Source organism: Thunnus maccoyii, chromosome 5 (genome assembly GCF_910596095.1).
Source record: "Thunnus maccoyii chromosome 5, fThuMac1.1, whole genome shotgun sequence".
NCBI classification, from domain to species: Eukaryota; Metazoa; Chordata; class Actinopteri; order Scombriformes; family Scombridae; genus Thunnus; species Thunnus maccoyii.
In genome coordinates, this window is record NC_056537.1 from 2,039,606 (window position 1) to 2,060,376 (window position 20,771).

At 40.2% G+C, this 20,771-nt stretch overlaps 1 protein-coding gene across 5 annotated transcripts in view; it reads right to left on the reverse strand.

The window, feature by feature from the left end:
* cadps2 (Ca++-dependent secretion activator 2) overlaps window positions 1–20,771 on the reverse strand; it is a 261,245-nt gene that overhangs the window by 160,985 nt on the left and 79,489 nt on the right. For all 5 annotated transcript variants that reach the window (XM_042410740.1, XM_042410739.1, XM_042410743.1 and 2 more), the window contains exon 3: window positions 9,601–9,933. In XM_042410740.1, the coding sequence (XP_042266674.1) occupies window positions 9,601–9,933 (333 nt within the window). The remainder of the gene's footprint in view (window positions 1–9,600; window positions 9,934–20,771) is intronic.

Consider the following 20,771-nt stretch of genomic DNA (forward strand, 5'->3'; position numbering starts at 1 on the left):
ATTTCCTCATTACTCATTTCAAATACTAAATCATAAATACTCCAGAAAAGTATGTCTTCTGCCACAACAACAGTAGTAAACATGGGCAGAGATACACTAGAGATAACTTGTTAGCTGTTGACTGTGTGTTTACCTCAGTGTCTACGTCTGAGTTTGGTATTTTCAGTAACGCCTCACAGCTTCAGTAGGAGTTTTGCCTTCAACCAGAGGAGCTGGTGGTCAGTTGGAAGTAGCATTAGCTGCTAACGCTAGCGTTACAATCCCTGTGTTGACTTTCAATGACTTTTCTGTCATCATCGCCTTCATGAATTAGTAGCAAGATGGAAGGTTCCCTCTGCATATTTTATGATACTGCTGCACATTTTTAAGACAAAAGGCAGCAGTAAACATGGTGGCACCAACGTTTCTTTCACTGTGGGAATGTGGTGAATGTTTGAAGCAGGTGTGTGATTGAGAAATGTAGTAAACCAGCAGGAGAGGAGTGATTCACACACACCAACACGTATGGTTTTTAAACAGCCGCATCAATGTTTTACAAATTTTGTGCAGACTGTCAGACCTGTGGTTGTGTATCAATGTAGCTGATATTCTGACTCATATCAGTTCGTCTTTACATCGCTAGTGAAATGTTTTACATGGCACCAAGATTTTAATGAAAAACCTAGAAACACAGGTGCTTTCATTTCTCCCCTCTCTCTCTCTCTTCTCTTCTCTTCCTTCAGCCTCACTTGTTTCTATTCCGGCCTCTAATGAAGCAGGACAATAATAGAATCCGTCCTGGCAACAGGCACATTCTGGTTGTTATACAGGCGAGAAAGATGTCTCAATGGGCCATGAAGCAATCTGTAAATGGAAGCTATTTATGCTCGGAGCCAGTTACAGCGAGCAGCAGAGGAGAATCACTGAGGATTACTGATGCATCGTTTCCCTTGCAGGGTGGTTTAGATTTCTACTCCATATTCAGAGACTCTCTAAAGGGCAACAACACACTAAATCATTTTTACACAGTACACATGATTTTTTCCAACAGCACACATATTGTGTGTAAAAAAACACTTTTTCTGCTCAACATTAGCTTATTTCTATCTGATCGGATTTGAAAATTCAGTTTCAAATTCTCTTCCTCTCCCTGATCGTGATGTAATAGGCAAGACTGAAGTCAAACTATTGACTGGTACTGTATGAAACATTTTATCATTAAAATGAGTGGGTAGGTGTGAGTATAAATGTCAGAACACTGGGGATGCCACAGAGAGAACATTTTCCCACCAATTAATAAACTTTTTTGTTACTGGTTACACTGGACATTTTACAAGATGAGATATTCGTCGATGATGCTCAGTATCCGTAGAACGCTTACTTTGATCCTTAACGTTAGATTTTTTAGTTTACATTTTGTAGCTTTCCCTTACTTAAGAGTTAGTGACAACAGAGTTCAGGCTGCTGCCAGCAGGTCGTCCTTCGTGTACAGCAAGTCTGCTGCACACGAGCCAGAGAACCAGAACCGGACCTACTCACCTGCCATCCGGAGAGAGACACCGAGAGCAGGCTGAGCAGGCTGAGCAGGCAGCGAGCGGGAGAATCTCTGCCAAAAACAAGCACCGACACCCGGAGACATGAGAGCAGCTGCTCGCTAACAGCTCCGTGTGTTTACAGCAGAGAGCAGGAGGGAGGACAGACGTCTCACTCTGCTGCTCTGTGCTCAGACTCTGCTGCTGCTGCAGACCCTCACAGACACTTAAGTATTGATAACTTAATACTTAGTGGGATGCTTGCTTAATATTTTACTAATTAAGAGTTTTTTATTTGATGAACATGGGCGCTGATATGCAAAAATGAACTAATTGGGTTTTATTTCTATTTTTAAAAAAAAGCAAAATGGTGGTATGAGTGGTGGGAAAAGGCTGTAATGGGTGTATGCCCTAACACCAGTAACACCAGTAACACCGACTACATCAGCAAACCTACAGAACACTATCTGTAGCTGAAGCCTCAGTTTGTGCCTCTCACACAGAGCTGCTGGTCGCTGGTTAGCGAGCCCGATGAGAGACGCCAGAGAGGCGACGTCGTGCTCCTCAGAGAAATGTGTTTATGCAAATCACCCAAAGATTTATTCATTTTTTCTGGCAGTAAACACAACACATGAGCATTGCACTGTGGGACTGAACGCCATGGACACTACTTTTTTTGTTCCATTGTGAAATTTTTGAGGAAAATGTAGGTAGAGCTGAAACAATTAGCTGATTAATTGATTAGTTGCCAATTATTTTGATAATTGATTAATCAATTTGAGTCCAATTTCTATGATTCCAGCTTCTTAAATGTGAATATTTTCTGGTTTCTTTAGTCCTCTGTGACAGTAAACTGAATATCTTTGGGTTGTGGACAAAACAAGACATTTGAGGACGTCGTATTGGACTTTTGGGGAAACAGTGATTGATATTTTTCACCATTTTCTCTCATTTTATGGACCAAACAACTAATCAATGAATTGAGAAAATGATCTTTAGTTGCAGCCCTACACTCAGCATGCAGACATTAAAATAAAATAGTGTAGGGTAAATGTAGTACACTATACAATAAACAGGGAGTGATTTCAGACACTCAAGACTGTGGAACCAGAATCACAGAGACATGAGCCATTGATGACATCACAGTCTGTTCTCTCTATTGTGACATCATCACTGGGATTCTGAAGCTGCTGCTGGTGAGATTTTCCTCAGTTTACATTCTGAAACGTGAACAGCAGACATAAGCAGAGATAGTTTAAGAGAAAAGAAAATGAGTCGGCCTAACTACGATCACATCCGGACTGTGGAGGACTTGAAGAACGAGTTCTTCGCCCTTCAACGACACAACGAGTTCCTCCGCCGAGAAACGGAGTCCCTCCAACAGGACAACGAGTCCCTGCGGAAAGACAACAGAGACCTCAGCAACAAGAACAAGGTTCTCGAAAAACTGAACAAGCACTTGTCTCAAAGAATGGAAGCGATGGAAGTGAACAATCTGTCCTGTATGGAGACAATGAGTCAGCAATGTGACAACCTGCAGAAAGAGATCCAGCAGATCAAGCAACAGATCGAAGACGAAAGATCAGAGCGGTCTGCCGAGCAGCGGAGGGACATTCAGTTTGAGACGGGACTGAACGACATCATGATGAAGATCTACGCTGAGCTCAGATCAAAGGAGGAAGAGTCGAAGAGCCTCCAGGACCGACTCTACACTGCAACCGCCCAAAACCGTCAGGACCTGGGCCTGATACTCAGGACTGTGGGTGACATTTTTAATGCAGAGAAGGAGGAGAAACACAAGAAGAGGACCCACTGGTTTTTTCGTTGGTTCTGGTAGGCAGCTGCAGGAGGTCGAGGAGGTGGTGGACAATGCTGGAGGAAGAAGAAACAGTTTGTTTGTGCTGTGATAGACTGATCAGATGACCAGTTCAGGGTGAACCCATGCATCCTTAGAAAGCCTAAGTGCATCCATGAGCCGTACGGACCGCCCCCCGTGGTTCGGCACACATGTGGACCACGGATTAACTGCAAAATCTAATGTCTAATTGGAGACAAAGTAAGAAAACTGCTGTAAGTACAAGTCATGGACAGACAGCGTGTGGTGTTGCTGTTTAATGTGCTGCAGCTGAGCAGCTAATTAGCCAACTAGCTGCTAACTGACTGGTGAATATTTGGTGGCTCGTTCAACAAGCTGCAGGACAAGTTTTGATGATGTGGACATAGGCTGCTGTTTCATTCACTACCATGTTTAAAGGAGGAGGTATCATGCCTCATACTCAATTGAGTATTGAATGCTATAGGCCTAGACTGCCGGGGGACTTCCCATGATGCACTGAGCTCTTCTCTTCTCCTCTCCGTCTGTATGCATTCATGTACCATTAATGCATGTTACTAACTTGGCTTCTTCCCCGGAGGTTTTTTTTTCTGCCTTCTCATCTTGCAGGAAACTCCAGGATCCGGATGGCTCCAGCTATTACTGCTATTGTTATTGCTAGTCATATCTCTATTATTGTTATTGTTGTTATTATTCTTCTCTGTGTCTCTCTCCCCCCTCCCTTCTTCTCTCTCTCTCTCTCTCAACCCAACCGGTCAAAGCAGATGGCCGCCCACCTAGAGCCGGGTTCTGCTCGAGGTTTCTTCCCGTTAAAGGGGAGTTTTTCCTCGCCGCTGTCGCCAAGTGCTGCTCATGGGGGAATTGTTGGGTCTTTGTAAATTAAAGAGTACGGTCTAGACCTGCTCTATGTGGAAAGTGCCCTGAGATGACTTTTGTTGTGATTTGGTGCTATATAAATAAAATTGAATTCAATTTAATTGAATATTTTATAGATTTTATAGATTTTATTTCAATATTGGACATCTTGAATGTTGTTTTCATTTAAGACCAAAGGCAGAAGTTCCCTGCTTTAAGTGTTTTACAGAATAAATGGAAAACAAAGTTATATTTGTCTCCCTTTTTTTTTTTTTTTAACTGATCCAAAAAATGATCCGATCCGTGACTCCAAACCATGATACAACCTGAACTGTGAGTTTTGTGATCCGTTGCACCGCAACCCAGCACATCAAGAAAGACAAGACAATGTTAGAAGATATGATATGATATGATATGATATGATATGATATGATATGATATGATAAAGAGTCTCCAAGCTGTCTGTGGAGAGACTGCTAGGAAAGTCTCTTTATGAGTCAGTTCTCCAGATGTTTCTCTCCATGTTCCTCACACAAACACACAGCCTGTGATATCAGACAGGCCGTGTAAATAAACCTGATTTAAAGGTGCACTATGCAGGATTTGTCGGTTGATGTTTGTAAACACACCATTCAAAGTTGGCCCCTCCCCCTCAGCTAATGACACCAGAGCCAGAGAGCAGAGCGGCGCAGAGGAGAGAGACATAGACAGCGATGTAACCTGGCCGCTACGCTACAAATCTCAACCTCCTGCGTGCTGTTATTGGCTGGAGGCTACACACCCACTGCCCAAAGGCTGACGCACAGAAACATCCTGAACACAGAAAATACAGGCAGAGCAGAGTCTCTGTAGATACATACAACCCCACACACTTCTAGTGGGTTTGAATCAAGCCTCCCCCTTTTCTGAGCATGTATTACATTTAAGATTACAACAAAGACTCTTTCTGTTGCACAAACTGATGAGTTCTGAGGTTAGTCAGCACATCGTAAACAGAGTGTATCAATCCCTGATAGAAAGTAATATCAGGCTGTAAACAACACACGTTAGCTCATCGCTATGACGAAGCAGTCGAATGAATGAGAGACATAATTCTGGAGGAGATTCCTGCTCCTGGAGAGGAAGGAGAGGCTAAAAGCAAGGCCTAAACACTACTAACATATGAACACCTTGTAAAGTGACGTGACATGAATGAACTGAATGAATGTCCAGCTGGAGAATCTGTTTTTTTTTTTAATTCTGCAGGTTCTTGTCAAACTGCATATTGATTATTTATTTTCATGCTGTCTGTGACCTTTAAATTTGACCTTTAAGCTTCAGCAGACTGAAGATGACCGACGTCCCTGCAGGTCGGACTGAACACAGAGACTGAGAGGAATTAATAATAACTATGAATGTACGGAGGTCAAAGGTCAACAGCAATCCTGCAGCGAATACAGTTTCTGTAACTATCCAGAAGGCAAAATGCAAAAAATAAAATAAAATAGTGTTCGTCATAATTGTTCATCATCTTTGTGAAGCCTGTTACCTGGAGGATGATGAGGTTTAATGATGATGATGATGATGATGTCAGCTGGAGGTAGAAAGATAATCATTTCTTATCACGCTGCACAGATTTGAGGTTTGAAAGGAAATTCAATCAATTTTTTTTACGTGTCAATGAAACAGCACAAACTGCCTGTTTACACCGTTCTGATGGGAGAAAAAGATGCAGCCCGACAGAAATGGAAGCTGCTTATAAAAGAAAGTTTTGCCTTGAAGCAAAATTGTTTAAAGGGCTGAAATAATGGAAAACAAGAAACATTAGCTTTAGGATGGATTGATGGTGGGGGCCTTCTGTGCTATAAAATTACTCTATTCTATCTACTCAGTCTTTTTAAGTCTTTTGACATTTTGAAATCTGTGCCTCAAAAGCAAGTGGTGTTGAGGTGGTACTCATTACTATACCACATACAGTCTGTACAGCCTCCCAGAGGATGGAAATTAACATCAGGAACGGCTGAAATTCTTCCCTCCGTTAACGGCGAGTGGTTGTGTGTGTGTGTTCAGCACATTTTACAGTCGACTGTCTGCTTAACAAGACCGCAATACAACATCTTCTGTCCTTAGACCCTCAATTCAAATAAGGAAAAACTCTCTAAAAAAGCCTTTAATGTGGAAAAATGGAAGAAACCTCAGGAAGAGCAGCAGAGGAGGATCCCTCTCCCTGAACAGACAGGAAATAGATGTTGTGTGCACAGAGTAGAAGAAGAATTACAGCATGAAAACAGGACGACAACATTATAATGGATTTATATAAGAAGAATGTGATCAAGGGGACGTTGAGCAACTTCCAGAACAGAACCTGAGCCTTGCTGACTCCATCACCACCATGGAGAAACATGGTTTCTTTCTGTTACTGAGCTAAACCAATATAATATATCTGTGCTAAAGCTAAGCTAGTGACCTCTGGATGCCTTTGAAAAAATTACTTTTACTTTGTGAGAAAACTTAGACACGATCTCACTGTTCTGAGACATCCTGTTCAAGTTTTCACTGTGCTACAGCAGGTTCTTCCCACATTCAGGAGCAGACTCTGCTTCATACATCACTATATATATATATATATATATATATATATAAAATTTTATGTAAATAGCTTCAGAAACAACCTGCTGGAGTACAGAGGAGAATCTCGGCTGTAAGGAAAATGGGTTTAGAGAAATCTAAGGTGGATAAAATGTGACGGATACATTTAAAATAGTAAAATATATTCAGTATTTATAAAAATTAGGGATGCACAATATTGGAGTTTTTGTCAATATCCAATATGCCGATATTTCCAACTCATTGTGGCCGATTGTCGATGCCGATACCGATATATGCACATATTTTTTTCCAGCTGGCTGAGGAGACTATTACACATGCAACCATATATTGTACTAAGTATGATCAAGAAAGACAATATATGAAGGAAGAACTCAGGAAGACTGGAGTTCAGGAGCTCAGCATTAAAACTTTAATGAAGCTGCCAAGTGGGAGCAGCAGTAGAGTTTTCATTGAGTTTATTAGACAGACAGGATTAATGTGTAGGATTTAATCTCTGGTCCACACTCCGGAGCAGAAGGTGGCGGTAATGCACCTAATACGCTGGTTGCCAACCACTGTTATACGATTTTTTTCCCCCCCAAACAGAGTGGTACATCCTGTTAGCCGTAGTGTTTCCTATCTGTGCAGCCGAACACAGCAGCTCCTCCGCTGACTGTTTCACCCTGACGGTCCCGGTGTTTCCTCCGCAGGCTGCACTTCACTCAGCTGCCCGTCAGACCCGCTGCTTCTTCCCACTTTAACCTGAATAACAAACTGGGGCTCGGTGCTCCGGTTGGATCCACACGGAGAGCCGGGGCTAACGTTAGCTGAGAGGCTAGCGGAGCGTTAGCCGCAGCATGACCGAAGGGAAGCACAGCCAGCTAGCCTCCGCTAGAAGAAGCAGCTGGTCTGACGGGCAGCTGAGTGAAGTGCAGCCTGTGGAGGAAACACCGGGACCGTCAGGGTGAAACAGTCCGTGGAGGGAAACACAGTCAGGCGGCGGAGGAGAAGGCAACATATCAGCCTCTCATAATCGGCAGAAAATGTTCATTTCGGCCGATACCGATATTTCATTTTAGAGCTTATGTCAGCCGATACCGATGACGTGCCGATAATATCATGCATCCCTAATAAAAATGGGTCAAAAAGGAGCATAATAGCAGATCTTTAATAATTGTTCACTGAAAACTGAAATAGCTGCTTTTTACAATCAAACTCTGCAAAGTTGTAGAACAGATTGAATTATGTATCAGGTCTAACTGTCAGCAGGCTCGTGGGTTAGGGGGGTTGGTTCATTTTTGCTGTAAGAATGTAAAACACATCAATTGTAGATTCAGTTCTTCCCTCAGCATCACTACACAGCTGCTATTCTCTGTGTCTCGTATCCAAACCAGAGCTGAAAACGCAGAGCTCAGAGGAAACCATCGATCGTGATAAATAAACCACCGCACTCTGTGTGTGTGTGTGGTTTCAACAGGAGCTTTCTAAGAAACATTACTTCACACCATTTCTCTTCCTCCTAACTGCAGAGGAAGCAGTCAGCAGAGGGACTGTAACTCTGAATTTATGTTTTTTTAAGCAAACCCAAGTGTGTGGAGGAGCTCTGCAGCTACACAATGAGCTGCATCCATCTACCAGACTACTGCTGCTGTCACTTTTTTTCTGTATAAACCCAACTGGCTCACTCTAAACTAAAAAACTCATGTGAAGGAGAACAGATTGAAATCTACATCCTTTCAACTCTGAGCCTGTTTATTACAGCTGGACTGTTCAATCCCATGATTCCACTCCCTCCTCATTCTACAGTTGTCATCCTCACTCTGGGTTTACGTCAGCACTCCTACATTTTGAAGTCCAGTATGTTTTGTTACAGGCTGGATTGTGCTCACTGTGACCATCTAATTACTGAGCAGCAGTGTGTTGAGACACTCAGACCTTCGTGATGCTCTGCACAGTCTGCCGGTAATGAGGCTGTTTGCTGTGGAAGAAAATGTCAATTTTTTACAGCATTTATGTTCTAAGTTTAATTTACTGCAATCAGAGTTCTAAAAATGCAAGAAACAGTTCAGTAAGGAGGCAGCAGGGAGGGGTCGAAAGGTCAGAGAGGTGAGCCTGTGAGAGGACAAGAAGGTTGCTGGTTTGATTTCCTTCATCATCAGAAGGGGAATTAAGGTGGCCGTACGCTCCTTCAGACATATGTGCAGCCATTTCTGTAACATGGACAAGCTGACATTCACACCCACTTCACACACTGACTGTTGGATTGTTTGAGGTGAGAGAGGAGTCGGGGTTTGAACTTTGAACTCGTCTCTACCAACAACTTTATTGCGGGCACCAAAAATTTAAAATTGGAGGACCACAAAGCCTCCAGATGCCACGAGGAGGAGATCTGCATCGTACGAGGAAAGTCGTCTCCGGACAAATTGTTTTTCGTTTTTTTTTTTTTAAAGCAAGACAAACGTTACACTAAAGTTAATTACACTGGTAAAATTTACTCTTCATGTCATAGTTACTACGTCTACGTTACTTTTTGACTAAAAAGAACCCTTTTGTACATGTTGTAATAACTCAATTTTACAAGTTATTAGACATTTTAGACATCGTGCAAAAACAAAATCTCAGCCTTCGCCAAATCTGAAACGTATAAAACATGACAGCTTTGTATTTGTGGATAGAGAACAGTCATAGTTTCTCCACAGCAGCATCTAGTGGACATTAGAGGAACTACAGCTAAACAAACCGTAGCATTTGCTTCATCATTCAGCCATGGAGGTTGTCGCACAAGTATTCCGAGTCAGTATAAATATTCAGGTCAACCTGTAGGGGGCTCACCTGGCAGGCGTTGTACAACAACTGGTGCTCAAACTTGCGGATGCTGAGGATCTGCTGGAACATCTCGTACAGCTGCTCCTTGCTGAGGATGAGCTCCGACACGGCGCTCAGATGCGCCCGCTGTGGCTGACGCCGCATGTCCTCGTCCCCCCTGTAGATGGCGTCGTACTTGGCGATCCAGGAGCTCAGCACCGTCTCTTTGCTCAGGCCGTCGATCTCCGGGAGGCTCCGGACGCGACGCTCGATGTTCTTCTTGAAGACGTCGCGGAAGTCGTTGGCCGAGCAGCCGCCGCTCTGAACCATCCGGGACACCCGCTCGCTCTTCAGGAAGCCCTGCCGACGACAGAAGGAGAACGATGAGTACTTACTGCCAGATCACACTCATTTCTGTCTTTATTTACCTTTAAACACATTTTCTTTCCAGAGGTTTCACAATGAGACTTATTTTCACTTTTGAAATTCAGTTCGCTAATATGCAGATGACACCCAGCTGTATGTAGGAATAACAGCGACTGACACCAGCAGGTTAAATACTCTTATATCCTGCCTGATGAAGTGTTGGATGTCCAACAATTTCCTCCAGTTAAATGAGAAGCAAGATGAGTTTGTTCACCAAACTCTATCCTGTCGATCCACAATAAACTCGGCAGTCTGTCAACATGTTAAACCTGTTTCTAAAAAACCTCTGTGTGCTGTTTGACTCTGAGACTTTGATGCACAACTTAAGAAAACTGCACAGTCCTGTTTTCTTCACCAAATAAAGTCTTTTTTATCATTTGCTGACCTGGAGAAAGTCATCCATGTTCAAAGTCATCCGAGTTTTCTACTGCAGCTGGTCCAAAATGCAGAAGCAAGGATTTTAACTAATTCAAGGAAATGTGATCTCATCACCCCTATCTTGGCCTGTCTTCACTGGCTACCTCTTAATTTTAGAATCATTTTAAAAATTTGATTAATTATGTTCAAGACTAAACGGAGTCTTGCTCCAAAAGACATTTCTGAACTTCTGAACCTTTATGAACCCAATCACAGTCTGAGGAAGGCTTCCCGACTCTGGAACGCCTTGCCAGAGGAACTAACTCATTTTCAACCTTCAAGTTGCTTCTCAAAACACACCTAAAAAACAGGCATTTTTCTGTTCTCAACCAGTGTTTTTTCATTGTGTGGAGCTTAATGTATATTTATTGTGCCTTAGTGTTTTTGTCTGTTTGTTTTGTTTTAATATTTTATCCTACATTTTATTGAAGCTTTCGCACTTTGTAACTATTGCTTTGAAAAGTGCCATATAAATAAAGTTATTATCTTCAAACAGCACTGCATCAAAAAAAAAAAAACACAGGTCAGTCTTCCAGGTAAAACATTAAACCTGACTCAACTTCTGCTGCAACATAAAGCAAAGTCATCCAGCAAATGTTGACCAATCAGATATGTTCCAGGACATTTCAGGTGGAATACCTTGCAGCTTGTATACTGAAGTATTTTCAACAGCAACAGTGTCGTGATAACTCTCCAGAGTTGTGAAATCCTGCAGTGTTTCATCAACCGATAAGCTTAAAACTCATGGATGTGTTGTTATAACTAGACATCATATTTCACATTTATTCTTCTCACTTGTTTCTGTAGCAACATCCAGACATCAACGCAGCATTTGGTTTCTCTCTTCCTAAGCTGAGAAAGGTAGCAGCAGAACAAAAACTACAGAGCTGGAAAAACCAAGAGAAACAAGTTCACCTCAGGTTATCGAGTTCCAAAACATGTGGGTTCACGCTTAATTAGACACACTGACTTCACACTTCACACACTGCCCTTTCTCCAAACTCTGTTCATCTGACATTTACGGCTGAAATAATCAAAACATCCTGGGTGGAAACAGTCAGCGGGTCTTATGTTAAACTCTCTGGCTCATTCGCATTTTGGGTTTTTTGGCAAGAGCTCTTTATCCAGAGCGAGTCTGGCAGAAGAATAAGAGCTCAGACTGGAGCAGCGGCAGCTCAGCGCAACATTAAACGGTCTCTCAGCCGGCTGCTTCACCTCTCCCTGTTAGTCTCTCAGAGACTGAACAGCATAACATCCGTGAGAGAATGATTCATCTAATGGAGGCCGAGAGCTCAGAGAGCAGCAGCCGAGGACGGCCTGAAGAGACAAACACACAAACACATCAAAAAAGGTGCAAAAACATTCTGGGTTGGAAAACATTTTTACATGTTCGGCTTCTTTCCTCTACTGATTGAATCCATCCATCCAAGAGTCTAACTAGAAAATTTGCAATATTCAAAACATACAAACATAGATTTTGTGATACGATACAATAAAATATAAGACTTTGTACTAAACTTCTTTGACAAATTCAAATGTCTGGGTCAGAGTCTGTTGTTATTGTTTTATTTTATTTCCCAGTGATTCACTCAGAACGTTTTTTGTGGGTTTTAGCTTCTAGCATCTTCACCACTGTCGCCAGATTCAGGTTGGATACGTTTAAAAATGCAGGAGGAGGCGGGAGAAGAGAAACAACCATACGACCATAATGACAGCAAAACACGGTAGAGAGGTTCTCGTTGGCCTGTACAGTTATACGGAAAACACTGCGAGTTTTTCTCCATTAGTGGACTAATTCATTTATTCTGTTTGTTGTACAGTGGAAGTTTCTTTCAATAACCAGAACGAGTGTCTTTCAAACCGAGCATATTTATTCTCCTCCAACATGCTGCAGCGTACACTTTCTCTAAAGCTAGCGACAACAAAAGACCAGATAATTTCCTGGAAACTTTCAAAATAAAAGCATTTCAGTTTAACTGGAAACAAGGCATTTATAGTATATTCTCTAATATAAACATTGAATAATTATCATTTCCAGGTTTATCATGATGTGTGTACTTTACTGTAAATAAATGTAAATAAACTGTAAATACGTTTTTTAACATATAACTAAACATGAACTGCCTGTTTTAATCACTCAAATAAAAATAATTCACAACACTGTTTAAAATTCTTCATGTTTGATTACATAATAAAGTTTCTAGAACCTAATGGCAGCTGAGCAGTAATCACTTAATAAAAGATAAGATGTAACGTTTCATTTTGTTTTGTTACTATGACAACCAATGTCATCTGCAACTACCTGCACGTTAAACAGTTCTTAATATGATGATTTTGATATTTATTGTTAATTTACTCTTTTTTTGATATGTTTGAAAACCAACAAATGAAGTTAATGTAAATGTCCTCAATTTTTTATGTGGTGAAAGTAATTAAGTGGAATTTGTTGTTTTTTTTTTAATCATTAGAGCTTTAACGAATCCAAGTCGACCAGGATCCAAGTCATGAATGTAAATGTTTATTAAAATCATCCTAATAAAGACAAAAGAATTTCTTCTGATGAGGTGGAGGGAAGAAAACCTTCTCTTATTATTATAATTTGTTTGTGTTTATTTGTTTGAGTGAAAATAGTGTCTAAATCATAAAATAAATGCTGTCCAATCTGCCAGAAGCTGCGTGTGTGTGTGTGTGTGTGTGTGTGTGATGGTTGGATAACTAGACTAATGCTCAGTGAGAGCTGATGTATGAACGCCTGTTGTCTTAATATTTGCATTATATTGTCTCACTATTTAATTAATGATGATGGACGAGCTGACAGCTGTCTGCAGTTTACATAACGTGCACTAAAACAAACATTGAATTATGAGGCGATATTAAATATTAAATATTTTAGTCTAGTGAGAATGGATATTTGAAGTGTGTGTCAGTGAAACAGCATCAACATGTGACTGATCACCTGACTCTCAGACACAAAACCAAACAGAGACGATGCAGTGCAGGAGAGAAACCACTTAAAGAAAGACATTTTAAAAACACAATATGCCCTGATGTTACCATTAACTCCCTGTCGAAGACTGCATGCATGACACGGCCTGCGGCGGGTGATACCATGGAAACAGGAAGTTCAGGACTGCCGTTGAGAACCAGATCTCTCTGATTGATGAGGCAGTGGATGGCAGATATGAACAAGCACGATTCTGGGATGATGTTGTGTTTTGTGTCTCTCCACAAATCAGTTTGTTACCTTTCTCGGTTTGATTTCAATGTCGCTTTAAAGGACGAGTTCACAGTCTTTCAAGTGTGTCTTATAACAACAGTCAGGAGGTTTTTCCTCCTGTTCATACTGACCAAGGCGAGTTTATTTGTATAGAACATTTCAACAACAAGGTAATTCAAAGTGCTTTACATAGAGCATAAAAAGCATTAAAACAGAATATAAAAGCAACACAAGTAAAAAGATATAAAAACAATTAAAAAGTGTTAAACTTGGAAGTAAAAAAGAAGCTAAAAAGGGAATAAGACAGATAAAACAAGAGAATAAAAGTTACAGTGCAGTGTAAAATATTAACCCTTAATGTGGTTTAATGAAAGGCGGCAAACAGAAAAGTCTTCAGCTGTGATTTAAAGAACTGAGAGTTGCAGCAGACCTTCAGTTTTCTGGGAGTTTGTTCAGATATGTGGAGCATAAAAACTGAACGCTGCTTCTCCAGGTTTAGTTTGGACTCTGGGGACAGAAAGCAGACCTGATCCAGACCTGATCCAGACCACCTGAGAGGTCTGGATGCTTCATAATGTAGCAGCAGATCAGAGATGTATTTCGGCCCTAAAACCATTCAGTGCTTTAGTGCTCTACTGAAGATAAATGCAGGACAAGCTTTTCCAAATCCTGCTGAGACATAAGTCCTTTAATTCTTGATATATTCTTCAGGTGATAGTCGGCTGACTTTGTAATTGTCTTAATGTGGCTGTTGAGATTCAGGTCTGAGTCCATGACGACACCAAGATTTCTGGCTTTGGTTTGTAGTTTTTAACATTATTGATTGAAGCTGAGTGCTGACTTTTAAACGTTCTTTCTTGGCACCAAAAACAATTACTTCAGTTTTGTCCAGTGACCAGTAAGAGATCTCTTCCTGGTGCGTTTCCAGTGCAAGTGACAAAATCCACAGTCCTCCTTCTGTGCAAAAAAATGTATTTAAAAGTTTATTTGGAGCCGATACGAAGCTTCAACCATCCAATTTAGTCAAGTAGATATCTCAAAGTTAGTCTTTTTAGTGCCAAATTCCCTCTTTCTGTTACTAAACTTCCACTGAAGCTCAACAGGGAAACACAACAAAGCAAATTTATACTTAAAAAGAAAATGAAGATATCCACTCAGGCTGCTGAAGCATCAAATTAGCTTTAGATAAACTCTTAATTAAGTACATTTAAAAAAAAAAACCAAGGACTGTGCATCACTTACATTGAAAGAACATATGAAAGGGATCTTTTAATTAGCAAGAGGAATGATTAAATGTTCATTTGGGCTCCTGACTGTTTAGAAACAGACTTGAAAAAATTGTGAACTCGTCCTTTAAGGAGGGGAAGGTGGTAAAAATGAAATGGACGTTGGATGAAAAACTGTAGATTTGTGAATGACGGAGAAAGACTACATGTATTTATTATTTAAGACTTCCTTTTTGTAAGTTATTCAAGTTTTTTGTGGAAAAAAAACATTCTTCTGAGTGAGTATTTTTATATGTATATGTCACAAAACACGCCTGGAAGGAATCTTTGAACTTTGACTGTGTTCACTGACTATGCTGAGTCTGGTAGGCTGAAGTCTGTCCTCCTGTGACTGACAGATGAGCATAAAAACAACATGTCCTTCCTGAAGCACGTGACCAGCATCGTTCTGTTCTGAGGGTTGGCGGCGCCGCCGCCGCCGTTGCCGCCTCCTATTGAGAGTGATAGACCTGCAGAGCGTGAGCCAACAGCAGATGGAAGAGAGGAACCACCGCGGAGCTACACGAGTAACGACGTGGAACAAAAATCACTTGAAGCTGAGGAGGCTCGACGAGGACATAAAAAGAGAGAAAACACCAGAGAAAACAAATGTGTTGGTGTCGAAGAAATCAGCAGAGAGATCTTAAATCTGCGGGAAGCGACGCTGAGAGAGAGACAGAGAGAGAGAGAGAGAGAGAGTCCTCTTTATGGTGATAAATGGAAATGGGCAAATGTTAAGTGGATGAAGTGGGAGGTGACAGATGCAGCTGCCACCAGAGGAGCCCGCTAACAGCAGCTAATCTGCCTCTCTGCATCACTCAACACAAACGGCTCTGAACAAAAAGACATTAAACAGTTCCTGCTGAAGGAGACGGTGCAGGAAAGGCCAAAAAACTATAAAAACCTGACTGTTTCCACAATGAGGACACTTGAAACGAGGATGCAGATGTTGGGAGTTTCTAGTGGGATTAAACTACGACTGTAATAAGGCTGTAAACTGGTTTTAGGGTTTATTCAGCCAATCAGACCAGCTCTTCATCCTACTAACTGACACTAAAAATTGTGAGGGGCAGTTAATGATTACTGTCATTATTGATTTGTTGTTTGGTCTATAAATGCCAGAAAATGAAAACAAAATGTTTCCCAAAGCCCAACATGCAACCTAAAACGGTCCAGAACTCAAAGATATTCAGTTTATTGTCACAGACGAGAAAAGAAACCAGAAAATATTCTCATTTAAGAACAAGAGACTTTGGGTATTTTTCTTAAGAAATGACTCAAAGCGATGAATCAATTATCAAAATGGTTGATGATTAACCCTTTCATGAATGAATCATGATAACCTCAGTCAGGATTTTTTTTTCCTAAGTGTTTTTATTCCTCTTTAGGCATGAAACAGGCATTTTTCAAGGAGTTTGTCCAGCTTAGTGAACAGATGATTAATCGTCATTTTCTCCCAACATAAAATCAATACTTGGAAATTTTAACAATTGTATCACTCCTTCATTGTTACTTGATGTTACACTATTTTATTTACCTGCAAGAGTCTATTACTATAGAAGGATTGGCAAGATGTTCCTGAGCTGTTGAGCATTTCCAGCCGGCAGGCGGCCATCTTGGTTTTGAGAAATTTGTGTTGCACTTACAAAGGCTGGCCAATGGATGGCAGTGTATGGGATGACACACTAGAGTCTACTGTACTGGCTGATGTGCAACTATACCATTAAAACCCCATGCATATATAAGAAAACGGCTTTTGAACAGCTGTCCACTGTAATGACCACTATGCATGAAAGGGTTAATATTCTGGCGATCAACTTGTTGCAGCTTTACTAAAAATATCAACCAGGGAGCCAATAAACACCTGTAAACAGAGTTTCACGTCAAAGATGCAGGGAAGTAGAAATACTGAAAAAATGTATCCAGCTGTTCACTTAAGACATTTTGACTTTAATGCTTTTGGAAAAATAAATGGAATCATGCTGGGAACCAGAGGTGTCTGCGTACTGGTTTTACTGTATATGTCGCTGTGGTAACACCACCGACAGTTTGTAGAACCGTTGTTACTGTGACTACAATCATTTCAGAGGACTCAGAACACAGAGCAGCACTTTTCTGCAGGAAGATATACTCACAAAATCCAACAGAAGAGTCTACATAACACCTATTTTAGCATCTCTACACTGGTTATCTGTACATTTAAGAGTTGATTTTAAAATTTTAATGATTACTTTTAAAGCATGTTTGGGATTGGCCTGATTATATCAATGACTTACTAACCCCATATGAGCCTGAACGCAGCCTGAGATCCTCCAGCAGAGGTCTGTTCAGGAGGAGGAGATCAGGCCAGCTAGCTCTGTTTCTTCTTTTAAATTTAAAACACACTTTTTCAGAGTTGCTTTCTCTTGAATTGGTTATTCTTCTGTTTTTACTTTACTTGTTTTTACTGTGTTTTAGTAATTCATACCTCGACTGTCATTACTACTGTAACAATTCTACTTTTATTTATTATTTATCTGGTCATTTCTCTTGTTTTTATGTCTTTGTAAAGCACTTCATAATTTGTTTTTGAGAAGTGAGAAGAGTATAAATAAAGTTATTATTATTAATATTATTAGAATTGTTGCAGCTCTAATGTTATTCACACATGCCCACAAACGTCTATTCTGTAGCCTTTGTTGCTAAGGTGGTTGCTAAGGTTTTTTCATGTGTTGTTCACGTTGTCCGCCCTCATATTTCAGATCGGATTCGGCTCCAATATGTACAGATGGATTTGGACTTCTACTTACAGCTTGACCAATCAGAACAGAGTGGGCTCATCAGGAGGCGGGGCCTTAAAGAGACAGGAGCTAAAACGGCCTGTTTCAGACAGAGGCTGAACTGAGGGGCTGCATAAAGGACCAGTAGAAGATAAATAAGGAGTTTTTAACTGGAAATCCTGCAAAGATATTCCAGTAATATAAATATAGACCAGGACATGTGCAGAATATGTCCCCTTTAAGCTCTAACGGTAGTATGATTAGAAGTTAATTTTAGTATAAATACACTTGAGTGGAAGTTTGAACTTTTGGATAATAAGAATCAAGAAAATACAGCATGCAGGCTGACTGATCATAAAAAAATGAACATAAAAACATCAATTAGGTGATCTGAAGGCCAAGAACCAGGATTACTCAAACTTAGATATATACTGTTATGATGTGAACTTTGTGTCCTTCTACACATCTCAGCCACCAGCAGATGGTAACACGGTAATTATTTAATAATGGTGACTGGCATGGAGACAGACTAATGGAGGAGCCAGTGGCTCATTAAACCACACAAATTATTTTTTCCTGTCAGTAAGATTACTGTTTTTAATTCATCTGATTGTTTTCTATCTGAATTGAAATGGACTGCGGATGAACACTGATGTCTCATTACAGGAAAAATTATCCTGAGCGGACATCCGACCCAAAAAGAAGTCTGAACTTCCACACACCCACTATTTCTCTTACAGTGAACAAATCTCATGAAAAGCCCATGATGACATAAATCTTTAAAAACAGCTTACAAATATATAGTTTAATTCAGTTTTTGGACAACAACGGAGGAATAAGATATATCAGACTTTGATACACACACAATACTTGTTAGTAGATCAGTTCACTGTTGGTTTGGATCCAAACATGAGATTTGTTGACAAGAAGATAAATAAAATATAGAAAGTTCTCATTTAAAAAGGGGAGAGTATGTGTGTGTATGTGTGTGTGTGTGTGTGTGTGTGTGTGTGTGTGTGTGTGTGTGTGTGTGTGTGTGTGTGTGTAAAGGTCACTCTGAGCCTCCTGTCAGCCTGTTGGAGGTTCTGACCCCCCCGTCCAGACGCCCTCTGAGCCTGATCGATGACTCCACGACCCCACACTGTACGCTCTGCTAACATCCATCCTTTTCTTTTTCTTTCTTTCTTTCTTTTAATGGGGAGACTACTATGTTACTTGAATTATAAATTAAATATAAAAAAAAAAGACGACTTCATTTAAAATTGCGGAGCTCCTTACTCCCGTCTGTCACTATTCAACAAATGGCCAACAAAATCCAAAGAATGAAACACAGCAAACAGCTGCACAACCTCCACCTTTACGGAAGCTGAGACATAAACATACATGCAGACATTAAGATCATGAAAAACAGAAATAAACAGAAACTATAGAAATTACACAAAAATTACACAGAAAATTACACAAAAATTAGAGAAAATTACACAGAAAATTACACAAAAATTAGAGAAAATTACACAGAAAATTGCACAAAAATTAGAGAAAATTACACAGAAAATTGCACAAAAATTACAGATAAAATTACAAAGAAAATTACACAAAAATTACAGAGAAAATTACACAGAAAATTACACAAAGGCAAGTCTAAAGCTGCACGACCTCCACCTTTACGAAAGCTGAGACGTCACAAAATGCTTCACAGAGGATATAAAACATAAACATACGTGCAGACAAAAATAATAAAAAACATAAATAAACAGAAACTAGAAAAAATACACAAAGGTGAGTCTAAACAAATGGGTCTTGAGCTGCTTTTTAAAGGTGTCTACAGATCTGAAGTTTAAAGGGAGCGAGTTCCAAAGTTTAGTTTTCCTCCTTTAGCTTTAAGCCTCGATCGAGGAACAACCAGCAAACCCTGATCAGAGACCTCAGAGACCTGCTGGGGTGGAGGCCGGTGTCTGACCATGCAGAGCTCTAAAGGTGATTACAAGAACTTTAATTGGATATTGGATGTGATGGAGAATCAGTGAGGAGCAGAATCAGAATCAGTGTCATATGAGGAAAAACATTAGGTCTGACTGACACATTCAGGATAATATTTAACACTGTCTGATATCTCGTCACACATCACTCCAACGTCAAAAAATCTTCTTAGTTTGCTTTGGATCTCTCAATATTTTTTCAGTCCCGCTTATTTTGTTGTTATTTATAAGATTTTTTGTTTTCATACATATATAATATTTATAAAAGTAAGTGAGTAAACACATATGATTTAAATACCTTATAAAATATGGCTTATGGCTATGTTTAATACAAGATACACGATGTGGCCAACAGATATTCAAGTGTCATTTTCAGTCTATTGCAAGAAATAGAAAATTAAATTCTAATTGCCTGAGGAAAGTTTTCTAGTACATAGATTAAAACACGATGTTTAAATAAAAAGCCAACATGATCACCAACATTTAATCCATTCTTTTTCATAATGTTTTAAATACATGCATGTGTCATGCAGGATGGTGCTGTGAGTCTCTAGTTCAAATCCACCAGTCTGATGCCTAATTAAGATCACAATAAGAAATAGATACAGTATATATACAGTATGTACCCTCATATATCAGCATATGAGCTGTCGATCCAATTCTACACCACAGTCATCGAGTCAAAACAAGACAAGAATAGACTACAGACTACGATCTACAACGATCAGGTCTGCACAAAAGATCACTGGTAGCGACCTGCCCACCATCCAGGACCTGAACACCTCCAGAGTCAGGAAACAGGCAGGAAAATCACTGCAGACCCCTCACATCCTGGAAATAACCTGTTCCACCTTTTCCCCTCTGGTAGGCGCTACACAACACTGTTCATACAGGAACAGCTTCTTCCCACACACACACACCGTCACATCTACAGTATAAACACTTGCATCAGTCATCCATCACTGTCAGATTTATATATTTAAAGTCTCCCTCCACTCAAAAACATGTTTGTTCTTCTTCCTTCAGCTGGATGTTTGTTCTTCTTCTCTGTGCAGAGTTTGTTTTCATTCATCTGTTGAAAGATGAAAGTTTCTCTGAGCTCACTGAAAATCTGATTTTAAGGGAGTGGGACTAT